At 39.6% G+C, this 22,621-nt stretch overlaps 1 protein-coding gene across 4 annotated transcripts in view; it reads left to right on the forward strand.

The window, feature by feature from the left end:
* The window catches only part of RTTN (rotatin), a 116,168-nt gene that overhangs the window by 68,568 nt on the left and 24,979 nt on the right, over positions 1–22,621 (forward strand). For all 4 annotated transcript variants that reach the window (XM_055559764.1, XM_055559766.1, XM_055559765.1 and 1 more), the window contains 5 exons: positions 7,365–7,554; positions 8,964–9,055; positions 16,069–16,162; positions 18,495–18,687; positions 20,248–20,338. In XM_055559764.1, the coding sequence (XP_055415739.1) occupies positions 7,365–7,554; positions 8,964–9,055; positions 16,069–16,162; positions 18,495–18,687; positions 20,248–20,338 (660 nt within the window). The remainder of the gene's footprint in view (positions 1–7,364; positions 7,555–8,963; positions 9,056–16,068; positions 16,163–18,494; positions 18,688–20,247; positions 20,339–22,621) is intronic.

Raw genomic sequence — 22,621 nt, forward strand, 5'->3', positions numbered from 1 at the left:
GAATAAGAAAATTTAGCACAAAGAGTTTAAGTAGTTTGCCCTACATCACACCCTTTTGCTTTCAGTCCAGCCAGTTTCTCTTTCCCACTGACTATATTGTTTTTCTAATAATAAGCAAATTTGTTTGTAGTTAAATATACATTGATCTTAACATCTACTTTTCTGGGTTAGTACACAGTGTCATAACTTAACCTTTCTTTGGTTTCTATTGGATTAATTTTCTGTTTCATGTTCTAAATGTCAAGTCAGTAAATAGTTTTAGCCGACTTTTTTATAGCCTGCTGCTTTTTAGATGTTTTGGAAGATAGAAAAGTGCTCTCTGTGGGGAGACAGGACATGCTCTTCTGCCCTGTTCCTTATCCACATGTCCTCATCCCGTGTATGTGTGTATGCCTCACATCGTGGCATCTCACACCTCAGGATCTTAGATCTAAGATTCCTTTTTCAGTTTTCATTAGAATACATCTTCAGGGGAGTCACTGAATCTAGTTGAGCTGTATTGAGGGCAGCTTTATGAGCACTCAGGTGGTTGTTAAGGCCTGGATCTCCTTTAACTCTTGGAAAATTCATTTTTCCAGACTTTACAAACCTCGTAACGCTGCCAATTATTGAATATCCCAGGCAGGTTTTGCCCTGACTCCTCTTGTTTTTTTAACAGGCCTTCTGATAATGGTTGTTATTCACAGTCTGTGTTGTAGTAAACCCTAGGAGAAAAACTAGAAAAGAATATACAGGATTAATATATTAACAGCATAGTGATTTTAATGCCTATTATCCAGTAACCAGATTTTAAAATGTGTTGTTTTTGGCTCAAATGATATAATCTCTATCTCATTGTTAACCTAGTGACACTTTTATACTATAATCTTGTTGATGTTCTGCCAGTGAATTTTTTAAAAAATAATTGAAATAGGCAAGCATAATACGTTTTCTTGGTTTTGTTAAATAGAACAGAACTGTGCTCTGTACTATAATATAGAACCATGTGTAGAAGTTCACATTTTTTTTTTTCTAATTAGTTAAATAGTCTGCAGTTCCTTTTTGATGCTGGTGATGTGCTTAGTGCAGCTTTTTGGTTTTGTTATTCTCCAGTTCTTCATCACAGAATTAGTTTTCTATTAAAAAGTTGAAAACAGTGGTTTAAGTATGATTTCCTACTTTTGCATTCCAGTCCCCTATAATGAAAAGGACATCTTTTTTGGGTGTTAGTTCTAAAAGGTCTTGTAGGTCTTCATAGAACCGTTCAACTTCAGCTTCTTCAGCGTTACTGGTTGGGGCATAGAGTTGGATTACTGTGATATTGAATGGTTTGCCTTGGAAACAAACAGATCATTCTGTCGTTTTTGAGATTGCATCCAAGTACTGCATTTCGGACTCTTTTGTTGACCATGATGGCCACTCCATTTCTTCTGAGAGATTCCTGCCTGCAGTAGTAGATATAATGGTCATCTGAGTTACATTCACCCATTCCAGTCCATTTCAGTTCGCTGATTCCTAGAATGTCGACATTCACTCTTGCCATTTCTTGTTTGACCACTTCCAATTTGCCTTTATTCATGGACCTGACATTCCAGGTTCCTATGCAATATTGCTCTTTACAGCATCAGACCTTGCTTCTCTCACCAGTCACATCCACAGCTGGGTATTGTTTTTGCTTTGGCTCCATCCCTTCATTCTTTCTGAAGTTATTTCTCCACTGATCTCCAGTAGCATACTGGGCACCTATTGACCTGGGGAGTTTCTCTTTCAGTATCCTATCATTTTGCCTTTTCATACTGTTCATGGGGTTCTCAAGGCAAGAATACTGAAGTGGTTTGCCATTCCCTTCTCCAGTGGACCACATTCTGTCAACTCTCTCCACCATGACCCTCCCATCTTGGGTTGCCCCACAGGCATGGGTTAGTTTCATTGAGTTAGACAAGGCTGTGGTCCTAGTGTGATTAGATTGACTAGTTTTCTGTGAGTATGGTTTCAGTGTGTTTGCCCTCTGATGCCCTCTTGCAACACCTGCCGTCTTACTTGGGTTTCTCTTACCTTGGGCATGGGGTATCTCTTCATGGCTGCTCCAGCAAAGCGCAGCCATTGCTCCTTACCTTGGATGAGGGGTATCTCCTCACCGCTGCCCTTCCTGACCTTCGGACGCGGGGTAGCTCCTCTCGTCGCCGCCCCTGACCTCGGATGCTGGGTATCTCCTCTCGTCGCCGCCCCTGACCTCGGACGTGGGGTAGCTCCTCTCGTCGCCGCCCCTGACCTCGGACGCTGGGTATCTCCTCTCGTCGCCGCCCCTGACCTCGGACGCGGGGTAGCTCCTCTCGTCGCCGCCCCTGACCTCGGACGCTGGGTATCTCCTCTCGTCACCGCCCCTGACCTCGGACGCGGGGTAGCTCCTCTCGGCCGTTCCTGCGCCGTCGCTGTCTGGGACTCTCGGCCGCTGCCCCTGACCTCGGACGTGGGGTAACTCCTCTTGGCCGCAGCCCTTCGGGCATGGGGTCCTCCCGGCTTCTGCCTCTGACCTTAGACGTGGGGTGGCTTCTCTCGGCCGTGCTTTGGCGCGCTGGTAGCAGCCGCCTGGGCTTGTAGGAAGTCAAGAAACACCTGGAGTAACAGGCAAATTTGGCCTTGGAATACGGAATGAAGCAGGGCAAAGACTAATAGAGTTTTGCCAAAAAAATGCACTGGTCATAGCAAACACCCTCTTCCAACAACACAAGAGAAGACTCTACACATGGACATCACCAGATGTCAACACCGAAATCAGATTGATTATATTCTTTGCAGCCAAAGATGGAGAAGCTCTATACAGTCAGCAAAAACAAGACCGGGAGCTGACTGTGGCTCACACCATGAGCTCCTTATTGCCAAATTCAGACTTAAACTGAAGAAAGTAGGGAAAACCACTAGACCATTCAGGTATGACCTAAATCAAATCCCTTATGATTATACAGTAGAAGTGAGAAATAGATTTAAGGGCCTAGATCTGATAGATAGAGTGCCGGATGAACTATGGAATGAGGTTCGTGACATTGTACAAGAGACAGGGATCAAGACCATTCCCATAGAAAAGAAATGCAAAAAAGCAAAATGGCTGTCTGGGGAGGCCTTACAAATAGCTGTGAAAAGAAGAGAAGCGTAACGCAAAGGAGAAAAGGAAAGATATAAACATCTGAATGCAGAGTTCCAAAGAATAGCAAGAAGAGATAAGAAAGCCTTCTTCAGCAATCAATGCAAAGAAATAGAGGAAAACAACAGAATGGGAAAGACTAGGGATCTCTTCAAGAAAATCAGAGATACCAAAGGAACATTTCATGCAAAGATGAGCTCGATAAAGGACAGAAATGGTATGGACCTAACAGAAGCAGAAGATATTAAGAAGAGATGGCAAGAATACACAGAAGAACTGTACAAAAAAGATCTTCACGACCCAAATAATCACAATGGTGTGATCACTGAACTAGAGCCAGACATCCTGGAATGTGAAGTCAAATGGGCCTTAGAAAGCATCACTACGAACAAAGCTAGTGGAGGTGATGGAATTCCAGTTGAGCTATTCCAAATCCTTAAAGATGATGCTGTGAAAGTGCTGCACTCAATATGCCAGCAAATTTGGAAAACTCAGCAGTGGCCACAGGACTGGAAAAGGTCCGTTTTCATTCCAATCCCAAAGAAAGGCAATGCCAGAGAATGCTCAGACTACTGCACAATTGCACTCATCTCACATGCTAGTAAAGTAATGCTCAAAATTTTCCAAGCCAGGCGTCAGCAATATGTGGACCGTGAACTTCCTGATGTTCAAGCTGGTTTTAGAAAAGGCAGAGGAACCAGAGATCAAATTGCCAACATCTGCTGGATCATGGAAAAAGCAAGAGAATTCCAGAAAAGCATCTATTTCTGCTTTATTGACTATGCCAAAGCCTTTGCTGTGTGGATCACAATAAACTGTGGAAAATTCTGAAAGAGATGGGAATACCAGACCACCTGACCTGCCTCTTGAGAAGTTTGTATGCAGGTCAGGAAGCAACAGTTAGAACTGGACATGAAACAACAGACTGGTTCCAAATAGGAAAAGGAGTATGTCAAGGCTGTATATTGTCACCCTGCTTATTTAACTTATATGCAGAGTACATCATGAGAAACACTGGACTGGAAGAAGCACAAGCTGGAATCAAGATTGCCAGGAGAAATATCAGTAACCTCAGATATGCAGATGACACCACCCTTATGGGAGAAAGTGAAGAGGAACTCAAAAGCCTCTTGATGAAAGTGAAAGTGGAGAGTGAAAAAGTTGGCTTAAAGCTCAACATTCAGAAAATGAAGATCATGGCATCCGGTCCCACCACTTCATGGTAAATAGATAGGGAAACAGTGGAAACAGTGTCAGACTTTATTTTTCTGGGCTCCAAAATCACTGCAGATGGTGACTGCAGCCATGAAATTAAAAGACGCTTACTCCTTGGAAGGAAAGTTATGACCAACCTAGATAGCATATTCAAAAGCAGAGACATTACTTTGCCAACAAAGGTCCATCTAGTCAAGGCTATGGTTTTTCCTGTGGTCATGTATGGATGTGAGAGTTGGACTGTGAAGAAGGCTGAGTGCCGAAGAATTGATGCTTTTGAACTGTGGTGTTGGAGAAGACTTTTGAGAGTCCCTTGGACTGCAAGGAGATCCAACCAGTCCATTCTGAAGGAGATCAGCCCTGGGATTTCTTTGGAAGCAATGATGCTAAAGCTGAAACTTCAGTACTTTGGCCACCTCATGCGAAGAGTTGACTCATTGGAAAAGACTCTGATGCTGGGAGGGATTGGGGGCAGGAGGAGAAGGGACGACAGAGGATGAGATGGCTGGATGGCATCACTGACTCGATGGACATGAGTCTGAGTGAACTCTGGGAGCTGGTGATGGACAGGGAGGCCTGGCGTGCTGCAGTTCATGGGGATGCAAAGAGTCGGACACGACTGAGTGACTGATCTGATCTGATCTGATCTGAAGTATGATTTCACAGAGTCTTCTGCTTTGCTTGTGTTGGCTAGAATAAAAGATATTTTGGGAGCTATTCTAAAATAGTACTTGATGATGAAACTTCTACTAGTCTTAAGCAAAATTTAAGTCTAATTTTTGGGGGGCATTTTTAATGTACACTCATTTTCTTCCTGTCTTTTTTTTAAATCTGTTTTGGTTATTAGTTTTTGCTTTTAAGTCTCCTCAGTTGGCAATATAAGTAGTTGGTAATCTAATATTTGTCCCCCAGTTTTAAAAAGTCTGTGCTGTGCTAAGTTGCTTCAGTCGGGTCTGACTCTTTGCAACCCCATGGACTGTAGCCCTCCAGGCTCCTCTGTCCTTGGGATTCTCCAGGCAAGAATAATGAAGTAGGTTGCCATGGCCTCTTCCAGGGGTATTTGTCCCTCAATTTTTAAAAAGTTTACTGGTGCTTTAAATCTCAACGTGGAAACAACTGCTCTAGTAAGGGAGAAAGATGATCTTCACATGTAGACAACAGAATTTTATAATCTCCAAGAAGTGTTACCTCCACCATTTCACTACAGCCAAGAAAGAAGATACTCCTTTTTCAGTGCTTTAAAATTACAACTGTCTTTGGTAGAATGATGAATAATAATCTTATTCAAGAAGATGTTTCATTTACTTATCTTAATGTACATTTCGAAGTGCTCTGGGGGATGTAGCAGGAAGTAGCACTAGTATCTAGATGCTCATGATTTCCAAGAAGGGGTCACTGCTTCTGTTCACTCTCAGTGGACGTAGGTAGACTGTCTGCATATGTGTTCATATCTATTGTATAGAGATGGCCGACTCATTTATAGTTGTAGTATGTACTGTTTTCATATTTAATGGGAGAATTATCAGTGCATATTTTCATTTTCTATTGTGTTCATCATAAATCATAATGGGTATGGATTTCACAAAACAGTAAATGCTTGGTGTCAGAAACAGTTTCATTTTAACTGAATTCTTAAAATGTAGTTAGGAATTTCTTATGTAATTAAGGTCATTTTTTTCAATTTATACATTACATTCTAGCATTTTACAAGTTTGTATACAGCAAAATAATTCCTTTTTCTTCTTGAAAACATTCTTCTCATATGTAATTTTGTTTTGCTTTAGTTCCTTTTGAATCATAGCTAGTGGGTATGTTAGTACCATGACATATTGAAGGTAAGAGGTTTAATTTTAATCATATCCTTAAAAAGAAGAGTTAATGGAGAAACTCTTCATTTCTTTAAGAATTCATATCCTTAAAGAAAAGAGTTAATGTAATTCTACCCTTAACTTGTAATTCTACCTTTAACTATTACTTCATCTTCCTGTATAGTAAGTTTTAAAGGTTCATCTTTCCTTGGTGATCAGGGGCCATGAGAAGTGGGGCACGTATGCAAATTTCATAGTTAATGCTATATTTGCAGACCTTTCCTGTTGGCACTTGGCTTTTTATTTTTTGTTTTTATTTTTCTCTCTTATGTTCTGTTTTAAAAGTCTGAACTATATTATCATTTTCAGAAAAATAGAAATAGTTATGAACTCAGTTCAGTCACTTAGTCGTGTCTTTGCGATCTCACGGACTGCAGTATGCCAGGCCTCCCTGTCCATCTAGTGATGTGATAATTAGCATACTTTAAACTGATCCTTGGCATACTTTTAACTGATTGCTTGGTTTTAGCCATTTTGATATTCCAGGAAAAGTCATGAGTGGCACCTCAAAAAATTATTTGGATAAAAAGTGCAAAGAGATTAAAAGTATGCAATGGTAGATTCTTCTCAGCCTTCTGCTGGAAAATATGTGTGTGTGTGTTTGTGCACATGCATGTGTTTATGTTTGTGTTAGTGTGCACACATGTGAAATGCCCTTGGAAGAAGGGTTCACTCAGTGGAAAATAAAGTGACAAACAGATTTTACTGTGGATATTAATGGGCATTTTCACTTTATCTAGCTTACTGATAGGCACAAAAATAATTCTGAATAAAATAACTTGGTTTACATTGTTTCAGATATTTTAATACAAATCATTTCATTGTTCTGTGTGCATTGCAACACACCACTTTTACTGTATTTGTGGCTGAAGTACATAATTACTTGATTCGAGCTGTACCATTTCGTAGAAACGTTTTAAACTAAGTGGCCCCTCAAGAGAGACTAGATCAGCTTTCTGCCTTTAGTGGATTTTTTGACAGCAGAGAGCTGGATTAACTTTCCGGGTCAGGGTCAGGCTGGTGTACGTGTGGAAGGACAGAGAGAAGTGAAGAAGTGTAGTAGCATTTGTTTCCTGAAGGGGACTGTGGGGAGACAGTGGGTCTTTTTGAAGAAATTATGTAGTAAATTCCTGTCTCTCTCTCTCCCTCTTTTCCTACAGGGCCCCTGTGTCCATGATGAGGACTCTGGGCTGTCTCTCATAGGAAAACCTGCCCTCCAGGCTCTTTTATACCACTGCCATTTTTATGAACATTTGAATCAGATGGTAAAACATTGTTACCTGGGACGGTATGCATTTGATTTCAGTTTTTCAGCTCTTAATGGAGCTCCTGAAGGCAATGATTTAAATGGTAAGTGTATTATGTTTATATTTTTAATAAAATATATTTCTTAAATTGTTTAAAACCTTTGTGTTGGTTACAAAATATTTGAAAACAATGAAAAATACCAGGAAAACATTCATATCTAGTCCTACTACCCAGAGCTTGCTAGTGTTGCATTTAGGGTGTATATTTCCTTCCAGTCTTCTTTCTCTGTATAGCTTTTGTTTGTTTTATATAATTGTGTTCATATCTTATGTACATTTTTGTATTTCCTCCTTTCACTGAACATTGCCTAAGCATTTTTCTATGTTATAAATTCTTCATGATAACCATTTTTGACATCTTATTAATGTTTCATAAGTTATTTCATGCCCTTCAGTAAAATTTTATAGTTTTTCTCTCTATTTATGTCTTAAATTTTTTTTGGAAGGCTCTTCTCAAGCAATCAAGAATGAGACTTTTCCTACTAAGTTTTCTAATTTGTTTTGCTAATATAGTGAAAACCTGTTTTGGCATATTACTCATTTATCAAAATATTTGCTGAAATATTTTAATTTCTACTTGTTTGTAGATTCTCTTGGATTTCCTAAGTATAAGCTCTTAGTGCCTATAAATAATAATTGTGTCTTATAAAAAGAAATAGCAATTTAATAATAATAATTTAATAATGAAAAATAGTTTTAAAATATAAATAATAAAAATTTTAAAAATTTAAATTTTAAAATAATGTTAAAAAACCTTGACATAATTTCCCACAGAAGAGGTTTAAGAGTAGAACAAAGAATTCCCAAATATTAACATTTTACTGTATTTGCCGTCCCGTGTGTGTATGTACATATAAGAAAAATTTATTTATTTATATGCATATATTTTTTTTTTTCCTGAGCCATTTAAGAGTAAATTGTAAACATGAAATTTCTTTACCCTGACATACTTAAGTGTAAGTTTCTAAGAGGAGAAAGACATTTGATGAAGTTTCTGAACATTCTAAACAAATGTCCCTATGGAAAGCTACCCCTTTAATTGTTTGGATTTTCTGTACTGATGTCACTGGATGCATGGCCCTGGAACCAGCAGCATTGACATCTGCTCCCATCTTGTTAGAAATGAAAATGTATGTCCCTCGCCCCCCCGCCCCCACCTTGATTTGGGGAATGGAATCTCTGGGAATAGGACTCAGGAAACCTCTTTAATTAAGCTCTTTTTGATTCTTCTACACTTTGAAGTTTGGGAACTGGTGCTCTCCATAAATTATATTAGATTAAACTATAAAGCATATTGAAACATGCTGTATATATTAATTAATTACAGATGATAAAAATTAGGCATACTTTTTTCTTTAGTTCTGGACTGGTTTCATGTAAGAACTACTCTTCCTGTTAATTGTTAAGATACCCAGAAGGCCGTTCATGTTGACAGTTTTCCTCTTGTCACAGGTTTAGATGACTCGTTCAAGTTCTGGAGGGCTCCATCTCGAATGTCCAGTCAAGATCGAGATCCAAGTTCTCTCTCTACCTCAGAAACAATGGTACTTCCAAAGAACGCATAAGTGCTGCATTTTGAATTTCTGCAAAAATTTGCATTTACATAGTGGAGGGATAAGAATGGATGTGAAGAATGAGGTTATGACCACCATGGCAACTGGGATTTAGTTGAAGTGCTGTCTGTCTAGAACTAGGTTCTACTGGCTCAAATAAGTGTACTAAATATAATTTTATAGATGAATTTTCAACCTGTTTTCTACCTTTTTTTTTTTTTTTTTTTTAACAGAAGTTCAAAAGTTTTGAAATATTTATCAGTAGTAGCAGAAGAAAGGGCTTCCTGGGTAGTGCAGTGGTAAAGAACCCGCCTGCCAGTATTATAGATGTAAGAGATGTGGGTTTGATCCTGGGTTGGAAAGATCCCCTGGAGAAGGACAGGGCAACCCACTCCAGTATTCTTGCCTGGAGAATCCCATAGACAGAGGAGCCTGGTGGGCTGTAGTCCATGGGGTTGCACAGAGTCGGACATGACTGACCACACAGTAGCTGAAGAAGAGAACAGACCCCATGTGATTAGCAGTGCTTGATTACCCTGAAATTTTGCTTAAGGACCAGTTTGAAAAATGTTGACCCATTCAGGTGATTCCAGTGTGGTACTGATGACTTTAAACACATTTCTAAATACTTGTATCAGATAGGAGCTTGTCTTAATTATCTGAAATGCTTGAAATTTATGTACATCTGCCTGCCTTTCTTCCTTTTTATTTATAAGTTTCTTTGTTCTAAAAAGTTTGAAACACTATTTTTAAATAATGACATGCTAGGTTTCATTTGTTTTGGAAGCATACAAAGTCATTCTCAGCTGGAAAACATTGCAATGTATTTTTGGAATAATCGCTGTGTAGTAGAACCAATTAGGAAGGCAAAGGTTTGACTCTGCTGCTTCCAGGAGCAAAAATAATATGAGAATTAAATAATTATACAGGAATTAATGAGATTCACCTCCTGCAGTTTCTCAAGAGAGTGGTACTTTTTGCTAAGTTTTAAGTCTCCCTCCCTCCCCTGCCTCCAGACTCAGAAGAGTTTATGTTTAGTGCTAAATTGAACCTTTATTTAGAAAAATGGAATAATTACCCCAATTCTAGTAGGAGTGATGCTGTCTTTTGCAAGCTAGAAATAGTATGTATCTTTGTTTCAGTAAGAGAAATAATGATATGACTCAGTGCTAAAGGGAACCGTAGTAATTGGCTATTTAAATAGTTCATAGAAGGACAATGTTAATTATGTGCTTAAAAATAGTAATTCTTAGGTTTACCCTTTTTGTTTAAAGGGCTATAGGCTAACTTTGAAATCTGTACATACTTCAGTTCTTTGTTTATAGAAGGTATGTAGTAAATAGTAATTGCTCTAAGTAGCTTTGAGTTATCTTAGCTGCTTGGTAGATAACTAAGTTGTATTTTTTCTTTACAAGGAGACTTAAAAAAAACCCAAAGCAAATCAAGCGTTTATATTTCTCTATTTTATAATAATATATAAACCTTACAGATTAAGATACTAGTTCTTCTGAGAAACACTTTGTAAATATGTCACTTATTATAATAATTAAAATAGAAGAACCTCTATTAATCCAGGACAGGGAAGCCTGACATGCTGCAGTCCATGGGGTCACAAAGAATCGGACGTGACTGAGCAATTGAACTGAACTATTAATGCAAGTCTTTAACTTGTTTATGTGAGGATATCACATAGACTTTGAGAAGTATATACCAATGTTGTTAAGAATTCTTCTGTATAGTCCTATGTAAAACTTACTTCTCAAAAGACTAATAGTACCTATTAGAATTTTTACAGTCAGCTCTTTCTTTCTTTTTTGGTTTCCAAACAGAAGAGTTTTGTTGTTGGTAACTTATTCACCAAATTGCTAACTTTTATTCACAAAAATTAGTCTAATTACTCCAGTTCTACAAATTGTCTTGTTTTCCTTATCATATGAGAGGTACTATATCTTTTTTTTTTCCAGCAGGAGACAAATGTGGAGAGTTTTTATTCATTATGTCAGTGTTACTTTAAACCTAAGCAGTCAGTACCCAGACCAACTAACACTTCCTCAGGTATAAGAAAATGTTGAGGTATCAGTTAAATGGCTGTAAATCTTGCTAATAAGCTTCTCTGGTTATTTAAATCATAGTTTTGTATGTCTTCCAGAATTGAGAAAAGATACAGCTTGTTGATGGGTTTGTCTTTCCAAGGGCTGTGTTGTCTTTTGCTGTGGGCTGCGCCATGCAGTGCAGTGTGGCCGGGCCGTTGTCTGGTGTTGGTGCCACACTAGGTGCCTGCGTGGCCGTATCTGGTGAACATTGGTGGAGGTGACTGCAGCCTGAGTGGTATCTGATGAACATTGGTGTGGGTGACTGCAGCCTGAGTGGTGTTATCTGATGAACATTGGTGTGGGTGACTGCAGCCTGAGTGGTGTTATCTGATGAACATTGGTGTAGGTGACTGCAGCCTGCATGGCGGTATCTGATGAACATTGGCGGAGGTGACTGCAGCTCGTATGCTTTGTGAATTACAGATAGAGTAAGGAGTGTCGTTGTTACCTTGGGGGATATTGCCCTATAAATAAAGCCTTTTTAGAGATGGCTTCCTCAACTCACTGTCCCCTTCCCCAGGGCAGGGGTGGTGGTGGGGGGTGGGGGTGGTCAGGCATCAGTTGTTTTCCCTCTTGGAATCACATTTCTACTTCTCAGAGATATTCGAACTAGATGGGTGTTTATGCCTTGGACATACCAGTGTGTATCAACAGCTTTAACACTAAAGTTTGGTCTTTTCTGTGATCTTGAGCAGAATTATGTCTGTTTTATCAGTTTTCAAAGTAAAGGACATGTGGGTCATTTCCTTTTCAGCTTTTCTTGGTGAAATATGTGATTCTTTCAAACTTTCTGGAGCACTAATTTAAGGCAAGCTGATTTTATTTTAACATTTATAGAGAAATTTTACTCATGGGTCCTCCTACCCTTTAAAAAACTGAAAATCATTTTTACTATCGCTGTTTTACAAAAGAAGAGATGAATGCATGGAATGATTAAGTGTCTTGTGCAGGGCTCCAGCATTGCTGACTGGTTGAGCGTTATTTGAATCCAGAAGCTGGCCGTGATGTCATGCCCCTTCACCACAAAGCAAATGTGACTGGTGCCAAAATAGATGCGACAGTGAGGGTGCAGTGAGATTAGGTGAAAAGAAATGATGAAATAGAGAGTGATTTTGTGTGAGAAGTGGCAATTGAGATGGGCTTTAAAGGATCAACACCTTTTTTATATTATGTACACATTTACAAGGAGCTAAAAACGGTACTCAAATATGTCTTAGAATTCAGTGCCCACATATGAGATTTGAAAGTCTAGATGAGACATAAAGCATAATTAGAAAATAACTGAATACCAAGCTGTGTGGTGCTGGAAGCATTAGATATTCAGAAAATGCATAGAGTTGTTTGGAGTGTGGGAGAAAGGCTTAAGTTTGATTACTAGTGTGACCAAATGGGATTAACCAGGAGACCTGAGTCTGGGTTTATGGATTTGAAGAGAGAATCTGTAATAGCTATAAAGATGTAAAGATACTTCAGCAGAGTGAAATGTTATGAAACATTATAATTGATATTAGAGAAATATGAATTGACATTTGTTTGATGGTAGTTAAAAGTTATTTTATAGACCAGGATGACAAATAACACATTCACATATCTATGTGTATTATTAAATATGATCAAATGAATGTCCTTTGGAGATTATTTTCAAGCAAGCAAGATTTGAGGACAGTATAGAGCAAGTCAGCTTAATACATTTTTACCTATTAAAATAGTAATCCTTGGTGACTCAGATGGTAAAGAATATGCCTGCAATGCACAAGACCTGGGTTCGATCCCTGGGTTGGGAAGATGCCCTGGAGGAGGGAATGGCAACCCACTTGAGTGTTCTTGCCTGGGGCATTCCATGGACAGAAGAGCCTGGCTGGTTATAGTCCATGGGGTCGCGGAGAGTCAGACATGATTCAACAACTAATACTTTCATGCTAATATAGCAAATTTTAAAAATGCAGATTGTTTAGTAGAAATACAAATAACCCCAGTCAGTTTTTAAACCACAGTATATTGGTCTAGAAAGAAGTTCTTATGTTTTATCAATCATATGGGGTGGGATAAGTTAGAATGCAACCATTAAATATTTTCTAAAATCATATTATTCAAAATTTGTTTGTCCCTTCTTCGGCTGATACTGAGGAACAGCCCAGTGTTTATTAAGGCCTGATGTTTGTTGCGTTCTTCTAATGAGCCAGGTATTTGGTGGGTCCTCAGAGGCTTTCTTTTCCTGCAGTGAGTGTAATCTTCATTTTCATCAGTAGAGAGGACTGCTTGAGTGTTTGTCAGAAGCGATGTTCAGTGAAAAGATAGAGGATTTCAATTCCTTGTCCTCTTAAATTTTTCCCCGATAGCCGAGGGAGCTTGTGGCTGGAGCCAGGCTTGTTTGGCAGCTCCTGCGTGGTTGTGATGTCAATCTCAGCGTGTGACTGTTGCTTCACAGACTGAAAGTTATCTGGATGTCCATTGACAGGAACATTTCTTTTTTTTTTTTTTAAACACATCTTTTATAGCCAGTTATAGGCAGATATAATTTTAAAATGTCTAGGTTTTCCCCTCCTCCTATGTGGATCTAATATTATATAAAATAAGACATTTAATACATGCTTATTTATGAATGATTTATCTAGACTGAGATTCATCTAGCCTCCATCTGTAGACGACTTTATCCACTCAGCTTACAGCTTTTGGCTGCAGCTTTCTGTTGCTTAGTTGCTGCTGCTGTAATGTCATACTTAAAGTGGTAGGAGGTGATCGAGGTCAGAAGTTGAAAGAGGGATTTTAAAAACTATTAATTTCATGTGCCATTTTCTTCAAATTCTTGTTTTTTTTTGCTATCAGAAACTGCGAATGAAAATCACCTTGGGTTTTGCTTTCATCCTGTCAAATCAAGTCTAAGGTACCCTACTTTAAGGATTAGGACAAATGCGGAATCAATACACAGATACCGTGAGCTGTACAGTGTCTGGGTTTGTGGTAGGTTGATTCCTAAGTTCTGTTGACAACTTATTTGCGTGCATGCATGGACCTGGAGCTGACCCAGGTATGGGAAGTTTATGCTGACTCAGAGAAAAGAAACTGATGGGAGAACACAGTAATGTTTTACACAGGAGGTGCTTGACAGTTTGGGCTTTTTCAGCTTTATAATTTTTATCATCTGTAAACCTACATGTGAAATTCTGTTTGTTTTCTACAGAATTTCTATCCTGTTTAGTGTTTCCAAAAAACATGATAGAAATTCTGTAGAAAATTTCTATCTAACACTCTGTAGAGTGTTTTCTGAAGTACAGTGTCAGTATAGTTCTTAATTTTTAAAAACAGTTCATTTGTGGCAGGGGAAGAGATAGAGAAAAATCTTTTAATACTTCTGTTAATTCTTTTATAGGCACTATTTAAATTTGTGTGTGCCATTTGAAACTAAAAAGACTCTTTTATTATGAATTAAGAAGTGCAAAATACCTTAAAGACACAACAATTTATAGTTAAAGTAGTATGCGTCTTGGCCTCTCAACATTTGAGCGTTAAGTGGGAATGGGCTTTGCGTGCATGTTTAGTCACTTCAGTCATGTGTCCAACTCTTTGCAACCCCATATACTATAGCCCACCAGGCTCCTCTGTCCATGGAATTATCCAGGCAAGAGTACTGGAGTGGGTTGCCATGCCTCTTCCGGGAATCTTCTTGACCCAGGGTTGAACCCACGTCTCCTGCATCTCCTGTATTGCAGGCAGATTCTTTACTGCTGCGCCACTGGGGAAGCCTGGGAGTGGGCTTTATCAGGACCTTAAAATCCTCGATGAGTTTCAAATCAAAACTTTGCTCCTTTAAGTTAACTGATTTACATAAACTATAACAGGTCTAAGAAGCAGAAAATGCCATTCCAAAAACTCTTAGGACTCTCAAGACATGGAGTGTTTTTCAGTTATACTAACTAGTGTGCTTTTGTGGTAAATCTTTTTTTTTTTTTTTTAATTTTATTTTATTTTTAAACTTTACATAACTGTATTAGATTTGCCAAATATCAAAATGAATCCGCCACAGGTTTACATGTGTTCCCCATCCTGAACCCTCCTCCCTCCTCCCTCCCCATTCCATCCCTCTGGGTCGTCCCAGTGCACCAGCCCCAAGCATCCAGTATCGTGCATCGAACCTGGACTGGCAACTCATTTCATACATGATATTTACATGTTTCAATGCCATTCTCCCAAATCTTCCCACCCTCTCCCTCTCCCACAGAGTCCATAAGACTGTTCTATACATCAGTGTCTCTTTTGCTGTCTCGTACACAGGGTTATTGTTACCATCTTTCTAAATTCCATATATATGCGTTAGTATACTGTATTGGTGTTTTTCTTTCTGGCTTACTTCACTCTGTATAATAGGCTCCAGTTTCATCCACCTCATTAGAACTGATTCAAATGTATTCTTTTTAATGGCTGAATAATACTCCATTGTGTATATGTACCACAGCTTTCTTATCCATTCATCTGCTGATGGACATCTAGGTTGCTTCCATGTCCTGGCTATTATAAACAGTGCTGCGATGAACATTGGGGTACTCGTGTCTCTTTCCCTTCTGGTTTTCTCAGTGTGTATGCCCAGCAGTGGGATTGCTGGATCATAAGGCATGTCTATTTCCAGTTTTTTAAGGAATCTCCACACTGTTCTCCATAGTGGCTGCACTAGTTTGCATTCCCACCAACAGTGTAAGAGGGTTCCCTTTTCTCCACACCCTCTCCAGCATTTATTACTTGTAGACTTTTGGATTGCAGCCATTCTGACTGGTGTGAAATGGTACCTCATAGTGGTGGTAAATCTTTTTGTGTGAGGATATCTTGTGTGTATGTTGCTGGCGTTTCATTTCCCAGTTGGTGATGTTAACCAGTGAGTGCTCCAAGTATAAAGTAATTGTCTTTGCTGATCCCTAGGTGGCAGCTTCGTCGGGCAGTGCTGAATTTCAGTCCCTCGTGCTCTCCATGGTACCTCACCCTGAAGTCACACACGACCAGCTGGTGGCCCAAGGTATCCTTTTAGGAAGGCATTCTACTTTCAGGAAGAAGAGTGAAAAGTTGGTCCAGACAGATATTTTGAAAGTAAATGTCTAGATAAAAGAACCAAATTAAGTTGTAGAACAAGCCGTCCAGATAAGAACAAAATGAAATGTCACAGAACGTAATAGAATAAGTACATCAGAAATTAACAAACAAATACTCCTAACTAATAAATGGGAGTTTGGCCTTCAAGTAATCTGATTGCCATATGGTTCCTTATTAGATAATAATGGATATTTGGTATTTGAATCAAGGAACTGATAGATGTTAATTAGCTTCATTTTTTTCCATTCTTTTGGGAACACACCTCAGTTTGCCACTTGAAAAGTGAATCCACTTGAAAGTGATGAGAAGTGGGGTCATAAGGATTTTTCAAAGCCTATGCTTTCGTTTTAAAGCACACAAAATATTTCGAGTCCTTATTTTATAAGAAGGTTGTGATGAGTAGCCTAGGATTTATTTTTATTAATGACAATGTGTAAATTTTATTCTTTGTTTTAGGGACTGTTGCCAGCTCTGTTTGCTTCACACTTTATATATTTGATAGATTACAGCCAGCTTTTGTTTCTTCTAAGGCAGTAGATAGGCCTTTATTCAGTAGCTTTAAATCCCTAATCTGTAATGAATATACTACCTAAAAAGAAGGTAATTTTTAACACAGAAATATGAGCATCTTCAGGGAAAATGCTGTCTAAAACTTCAGAAATATTTGTCTAAGTAAGACTTTACTCTGAATTTTCATTACAGTGTTTGTTCCAGAACTTCCTGAACAGTGTCCCAGTTTGGTTTTTAGTAATTCATGTTAACATATAAAAATGTTTAATTTTAGAAAGTACTCATTTGATCCTCTAAAGAACAAAAGAAGCAAACTCATGTTGTTTTAGGTAGGTTAGAACACAGAGCATGAAATGAAATTGGATAACAAATCTCACGAACATTTATTTCTAAGAGTATGTTGAGTTACTGTTTTTTAAACAGCTTTATTGAGATAATAATTCACACTCATACAGTTCACTCTTTGTAAGTGTACAGCTCCTTGGTTTTTAATGTATTCACGCAGTTGTGCAAACATCACCACAGTCAATTGTAGAACACTTGTATCACCCAGAACAAACCTTGCTCCCGCTAGCAGTCACTCCTGATTTCCCCTGCTCTCCCCCGCCTGCCGCAGTCACTAGTCTGCTTTCCCTCTTTATAGATTTGCCAGTTTGGGATGTTTCATATAAATGGAATCTTATTTATGGGTCAGGGTGAGGGTATCTCGGGAATTTTTTTTGTACTTTCGTGTAAGTTTGGTTTATTCAAAATAGAATGTTTCCTTCAAATAGAAATAAGAAATAAAGGTCATGAGGAAATCTTGAGGCGGATTAAACTGTCTCGTTAACAGTCCCTTGCCGAGTCTTCTAGGAAAGTTCCATACTCTTGTATCTTCAGTTCTAAAATCCAGAATTTCTGAAAGTGAAAAATTTTCTCAGAACTCAGGTGGCAGTAAGCCTTAGCTGTGCCTGAATGCATTTGGCTACAAAATCTGACCAATTCTAGTTGGAAGTTGTACTTGCTTATATGTTTGTCCTACTTGTTTTGATTATGTATCTGCTGCACTGCAGAAAGATTTCTTTCTTTCAACGCCTCTTGTGGGGCATTGCCCAAGATTCCACTGGGGGTGTTAATTAGTGTAGAGTGGTGGTTGTTGTTGTTTAGTTGTTATGTTGCGTCTGACTCTTTTGAGACCCCTTGAACTATATAGCCCACCAGGCTCCTCTGCCTATGGAACTTCCCAGGCAAGAGTACTGGAGTGGGTTGCCATTTCCTTCTCCAAGGGATATTCCTGACCCAGAGATTGAACCCGTGTCTCCTGCATGGGCAGGTGGATTCTTTACCACTGAGCACGAGGATACACGCACCTTATTACTTTTCTAAAATCGAACAATATTTTGAGTGCGAAAACACTTCTGGCCCTTAGTTTAAAAAAAAAGAAGAATTGTGGTGTATCTGTTTGTTACCCAGTGTCTGAGTGCGTGAGACACAAAACCATGCCCTGCCCTTCTCGTCTTGGCCAGTACATTGGCACCCAAGGTATCCCTCAGATACATGCATGTACATGCACACACACACTCTGGAGGAGCTGGATGTCTGACACGCTGGCCTCACGGTTGAGGTGTGCAGAGCAGTTAGGGGAATTCCCCAGCTGTCTCTCTTTAGCACTTTTAGGAACTTTCATCTGATTATCAGAACTTGTGAATTTTGTATGTAACCACAAGCCAACAAAATGGTGATAATTTTCACACCTATCTCAATAATAGGTCAGCGTGAAGCTGCGTCTCCACGGCTTCCTCCTGATTCACCCCTCTCTGCTCCTCTGCCCAGGCAGTGTGTGTTTGTCACCCCGCCCCTCCTCTCCGCGGTGTGCAGCCTCCTGGACAGCCTCTTGGTGGCCACTCCAGGCGACACTGCGGGCGCTTTCCGACGAACCCGTCTCGTTGAGCTTCTCTGTAGGTAAGAGATAAACACTCCCTGGGAAGCAGGGAGACTGAGGTTTTCGCTTTTGCCAGATTTGTCTGGAGAGTTTTTATTTTCATCTGTTAAAGCCTTTGCATCGCTTTGTTTCACTAACTGTTAAACTTCCCTTATCCCATCCTGATATTTTAAAACTCAGAAGTTTGTCCTCTGCCCCACTAAAGGAATATGATACAAGTCTCCTTGATTGTTCAGAATGCAAGTGAAGGAGTTCTGGGGTTCATCTCCCTAGTGGTCATATCAGAATAACATCATTGGGTTGAAAAGTCATTTTTAAAATCCATTTGAAATTGTTTAGTTATGGTTGAACATATAGGCTGAAAGTTTTAATAGAAAGTAGTCTGATAAAATTTAAGGAAATCATGATTTGGTTCTTTGATGTATCTAATATTAATTGACATCTGACCAGACTTTTTCTGATTTTGTGATTGGCTGTATGGTATAGTTAAAAGGCCAAGGAAATTGGATTCAGTCCAACTTAGGTCCTGATTATGGTTCATTCTCTCACTAGTGTTGCGGCCTTGGGAAAGGCACTTTAATCTCTGATGCATCATTAATAACACTAGTTAATGGGATGACTGTGTTAGGATTAAAAAGAGGTGTTGTCTACGATACTCTCTTACCTTGAGTAAAGTGTTCCTTCCCTCCTGACATCCTGCTTATTCCAGCCACGTATACCCACCTCCTGTTCCCCACATGCTCATTTGCATTTCTCTCTGTTTCTGCCCTTTGAACATCTACTCTGAATTGTCTTCCTTCTCTTTGCCAAAGCACAGCGCTTTCTCTTTCTTTTTGGGATGAGAGCAGTCTCAAGAGAAAGAAGTCTGCGGTGCTTCACTTACTCAGTGGTGTCCGTTTCTTTACTCTACCCTTTATAGTAGGCAGCAAGATGAGACTTTGGTCTGTTTACATTTCTTGTCCTACTAGAGTTGGAAAACGAAACTGCTAGGTGATTGTGTTTCCTTCTTTAATGTTTCCTATCTCAAAAATGGTCAAAATGGAGTGTTAGGAATATTTTTGCTTCTGCAGAGTCTGTTAAGAGTCTGTCGTGACGTTGAGGGCACAGAGGTATTAAAGAATCTTATAGGACAGGCTTATATTTCCATCCTTGTTACTTCTGACTTAAATTTTTTTGCTGTTTTTTTTTTTTTTCTTTTCTTTTTTTTGGTTTTACTTTCTAAATCAGAACTTACTTCCTCGAAAGTGTTTTTCCTATTTTAAATAGGGACATAAGCACCAAGCTCTTTGTCTTGTTTGTCTTTTCCTTCTGAAAGGACTTTATTATATTCTGCTTATAATAGGTTTCATTATATATTTTCCTTAGAATTCTTGGTTTCTGACATTTAGTTGATGATATCTTTTCCCATGTTCTGAAATATTTTAGGGAAACTTTTTATAAACATTTATTTCCTTCATTTCATAAAAATCCCTTTTCTTGAGTTCTGTTCATGGTCATATCCAAACTGTAAATTCTGATTTGTTTGTCTTCAGTAACAAGCATCCCGATGGTCTGAAGGGTGCTTTTTTCTTCCTTCACAGCATCGCAGATGCCACCGTCCTAGAGACAAGCATCCACGAGCTCCGGGCCTTGCTGCCCACGTCTGTTCCTGCTGAACACACTCAGGCTCAGGTGAGCACCCACGTCTCTCTCTCACCTCGTCTGTGTGCGTTTCTGTAGCCTTCAGTGCCAAAAACAGAAGTTCTGGAGGACATACCACAGGAGAGGAGTGAAAGTCTCTTAGGGTATACATGGTATGATGAGGTTATTTGAAATGGGTTACTTAATATTTCAACCGGAGACATCTCTGAATGGTAGTAAAGAGCAGTGAAAGGTTTAAAGTCCTAGATTCTATGCCTGGTTCCATCATTAACCAGCTGGATGTATTTCATCAAGGATCTGGGTACTTTGAGCACTGTATTAGACAAAGGGGAATGTTCATTGTATAGCCCACCTTCCCCCTCTGTGATTTTAGGATATCTCTGTTATTTCTACCTAAATTAAAGTTGTAGAAATACTTAGTGAGTAAAGTCTGTGTATTTTTAAAGCTCAGTTTAATAAGGAGAAATTTATGTTTGTTCCTTCACAGATATTTAGTGAAGTTGTTGCTAATAGAAATAGTATCTTAAGATCAGATTTTTAAAAAGGGCCACAAGATTTATTTGGGGTGAGAGATAATAAAGGTGGGCCAGACCAGTATCTCTTGCTCTGTGATGTCTTCTTTGAGCTTTCTGCGTAAGGCAGACCACGTTCTACAAGGCTGGGTACCACTGTACATCATCTTCCAAACACTGGCCCAGTGCAGCATTTCCACTTGTGAGTGTGCTTGTTTGCGTATTGGCCATCGCCTCCATTTTTCTTCCTGTCCATCCAGCATATCTTTATTGGGGGCCTACTGAGTAGCAGGATCTTCCCTGAATGAATAAAACAGAGAACCTTCCCCTCAAGTTGGGAGTATAGACAGTGATCAAATACATATATGCCTGATGATGTCTTAGATAGACATCTAAGAAGAAAAACTAAAGGAGGAACAGGAAGTAGCGTCAGAGCTGGCAGGGCGCAGGGTGCCGGGGTCCAGCCCCGGCTGATCCAGGGTATTCGAAGGAGAGATGGCGTAGGCGAGGGTCAGGAAACAACTGCTTAATTAAACGTTAATTAAGGATATAAAGAGTAATAGAATGAGGATAGCTCAGTAGGAAAATTCAGTGGAGAAAAGAGGCTGAGTAGCTTGGTTTACGCCAGAGACCAATAAAACTTCAAGACAAGAAGTTTGCACCACTTACGTAGGCTGCAGGCGTCCTTCCATTCTCCTGAAGGAGAGGAGACACTGAGGCCTCCCCAGTCGGATCTTAGAAGCCCAGGCATAATTAGCAAGCATGGCGGGTTCCGCGCTCCAGATGGAGACTCAGCCAGAATTTGAAAGAGAGAGCGACATGGGGAGACCGAGTTTCGGTGAACAAGGCCCGCACTTTATTTTCCAAAGTAGTTTTTATACCTAAAGTTGTGCATAGAGGATAATGGGGGAAGGGGTGGAGTCATGCAAGGACAGCAGTTCCTGGTTCTAATCGAAGCCAGGCTTTCAAACTTATCATATGCAAAAGTTCAGGTGAATTACATCATCTTCTGGCCAGGAGGCCTGTTAACATTTTAAGAAACTTACTTTTCTCTAAAGGTGATTATTCCAAAGTCAGGCACCAGCCTCCAAAAAAGCATTGGACAAAGCTGCATTTTACATTTCTATACACCCATTATATCAATCAATACACTGCCAAGGACACAGTAGGTAAGGAGTATGGAAACTTAGCAGCAAACATTGGCCCAACAAGTGAAAAACCCTTCACCAATACAATTTCTAATCAATCTTTTAACTACTCAAATGAATCTGTATTTAGGCAGTTTAGAACATCTCCTGCCTCTCACAGTTGGGAGGCTCTGAACAATCACATGTGGCCGGAAAAACCTATTCAGGCAGGCTAGAGGATTTCCAAAGGAGTTTGTAGGTTGAAACACTGTCACACCCAGGAATTATTAACTGGAGCTGTAAGCTAACTCTTTTTTCAGAGAGAGGTAGTGGGGGACAGCCCCCGTAAAGTCAGAGGTGTAGGTGAAAGCACAAAGCAGAAAGTAGGCAGACTCAGGTTTGGGGGGTAGATGCTCGAGAATTTCCAGGGGGACTCCTGAGGCTCGATCCCGCCTTTGCGTATGCCGAGCCTCCTTCCTCATGACCTTTGTCATGGGCGGAGTTCCTCACGCTGGCTCCCGGCAGTGATAGAATTCCAGTTGAGCTATTCCAGATCCTGAAAGATGATGCTGTGGAAAGTGCTGCACTCACTATGCAATATGCACTCAATATGCAATATTCCGGCTCCCGGCAGCAGGGCTTTTCTGTGTCGAGTGCTCAGGGAGAGGCTTTCA

This window comes from Bubalus kerabau, chromosome 21 (genome assembly GCF_029407905.1).
Source record: "Bubalus kerabau isolate K-KA32 ecotype Philippines breed swamp buffalo chromosome 21, PCC_UOA_SB_1v2, whole genome shotgun sequence".
NCBI lineage: Eukaryota > Metazoa > Chordata > Mammalia > Artiodactyla > Bovidae > Bubalus > Bubalus kerabau.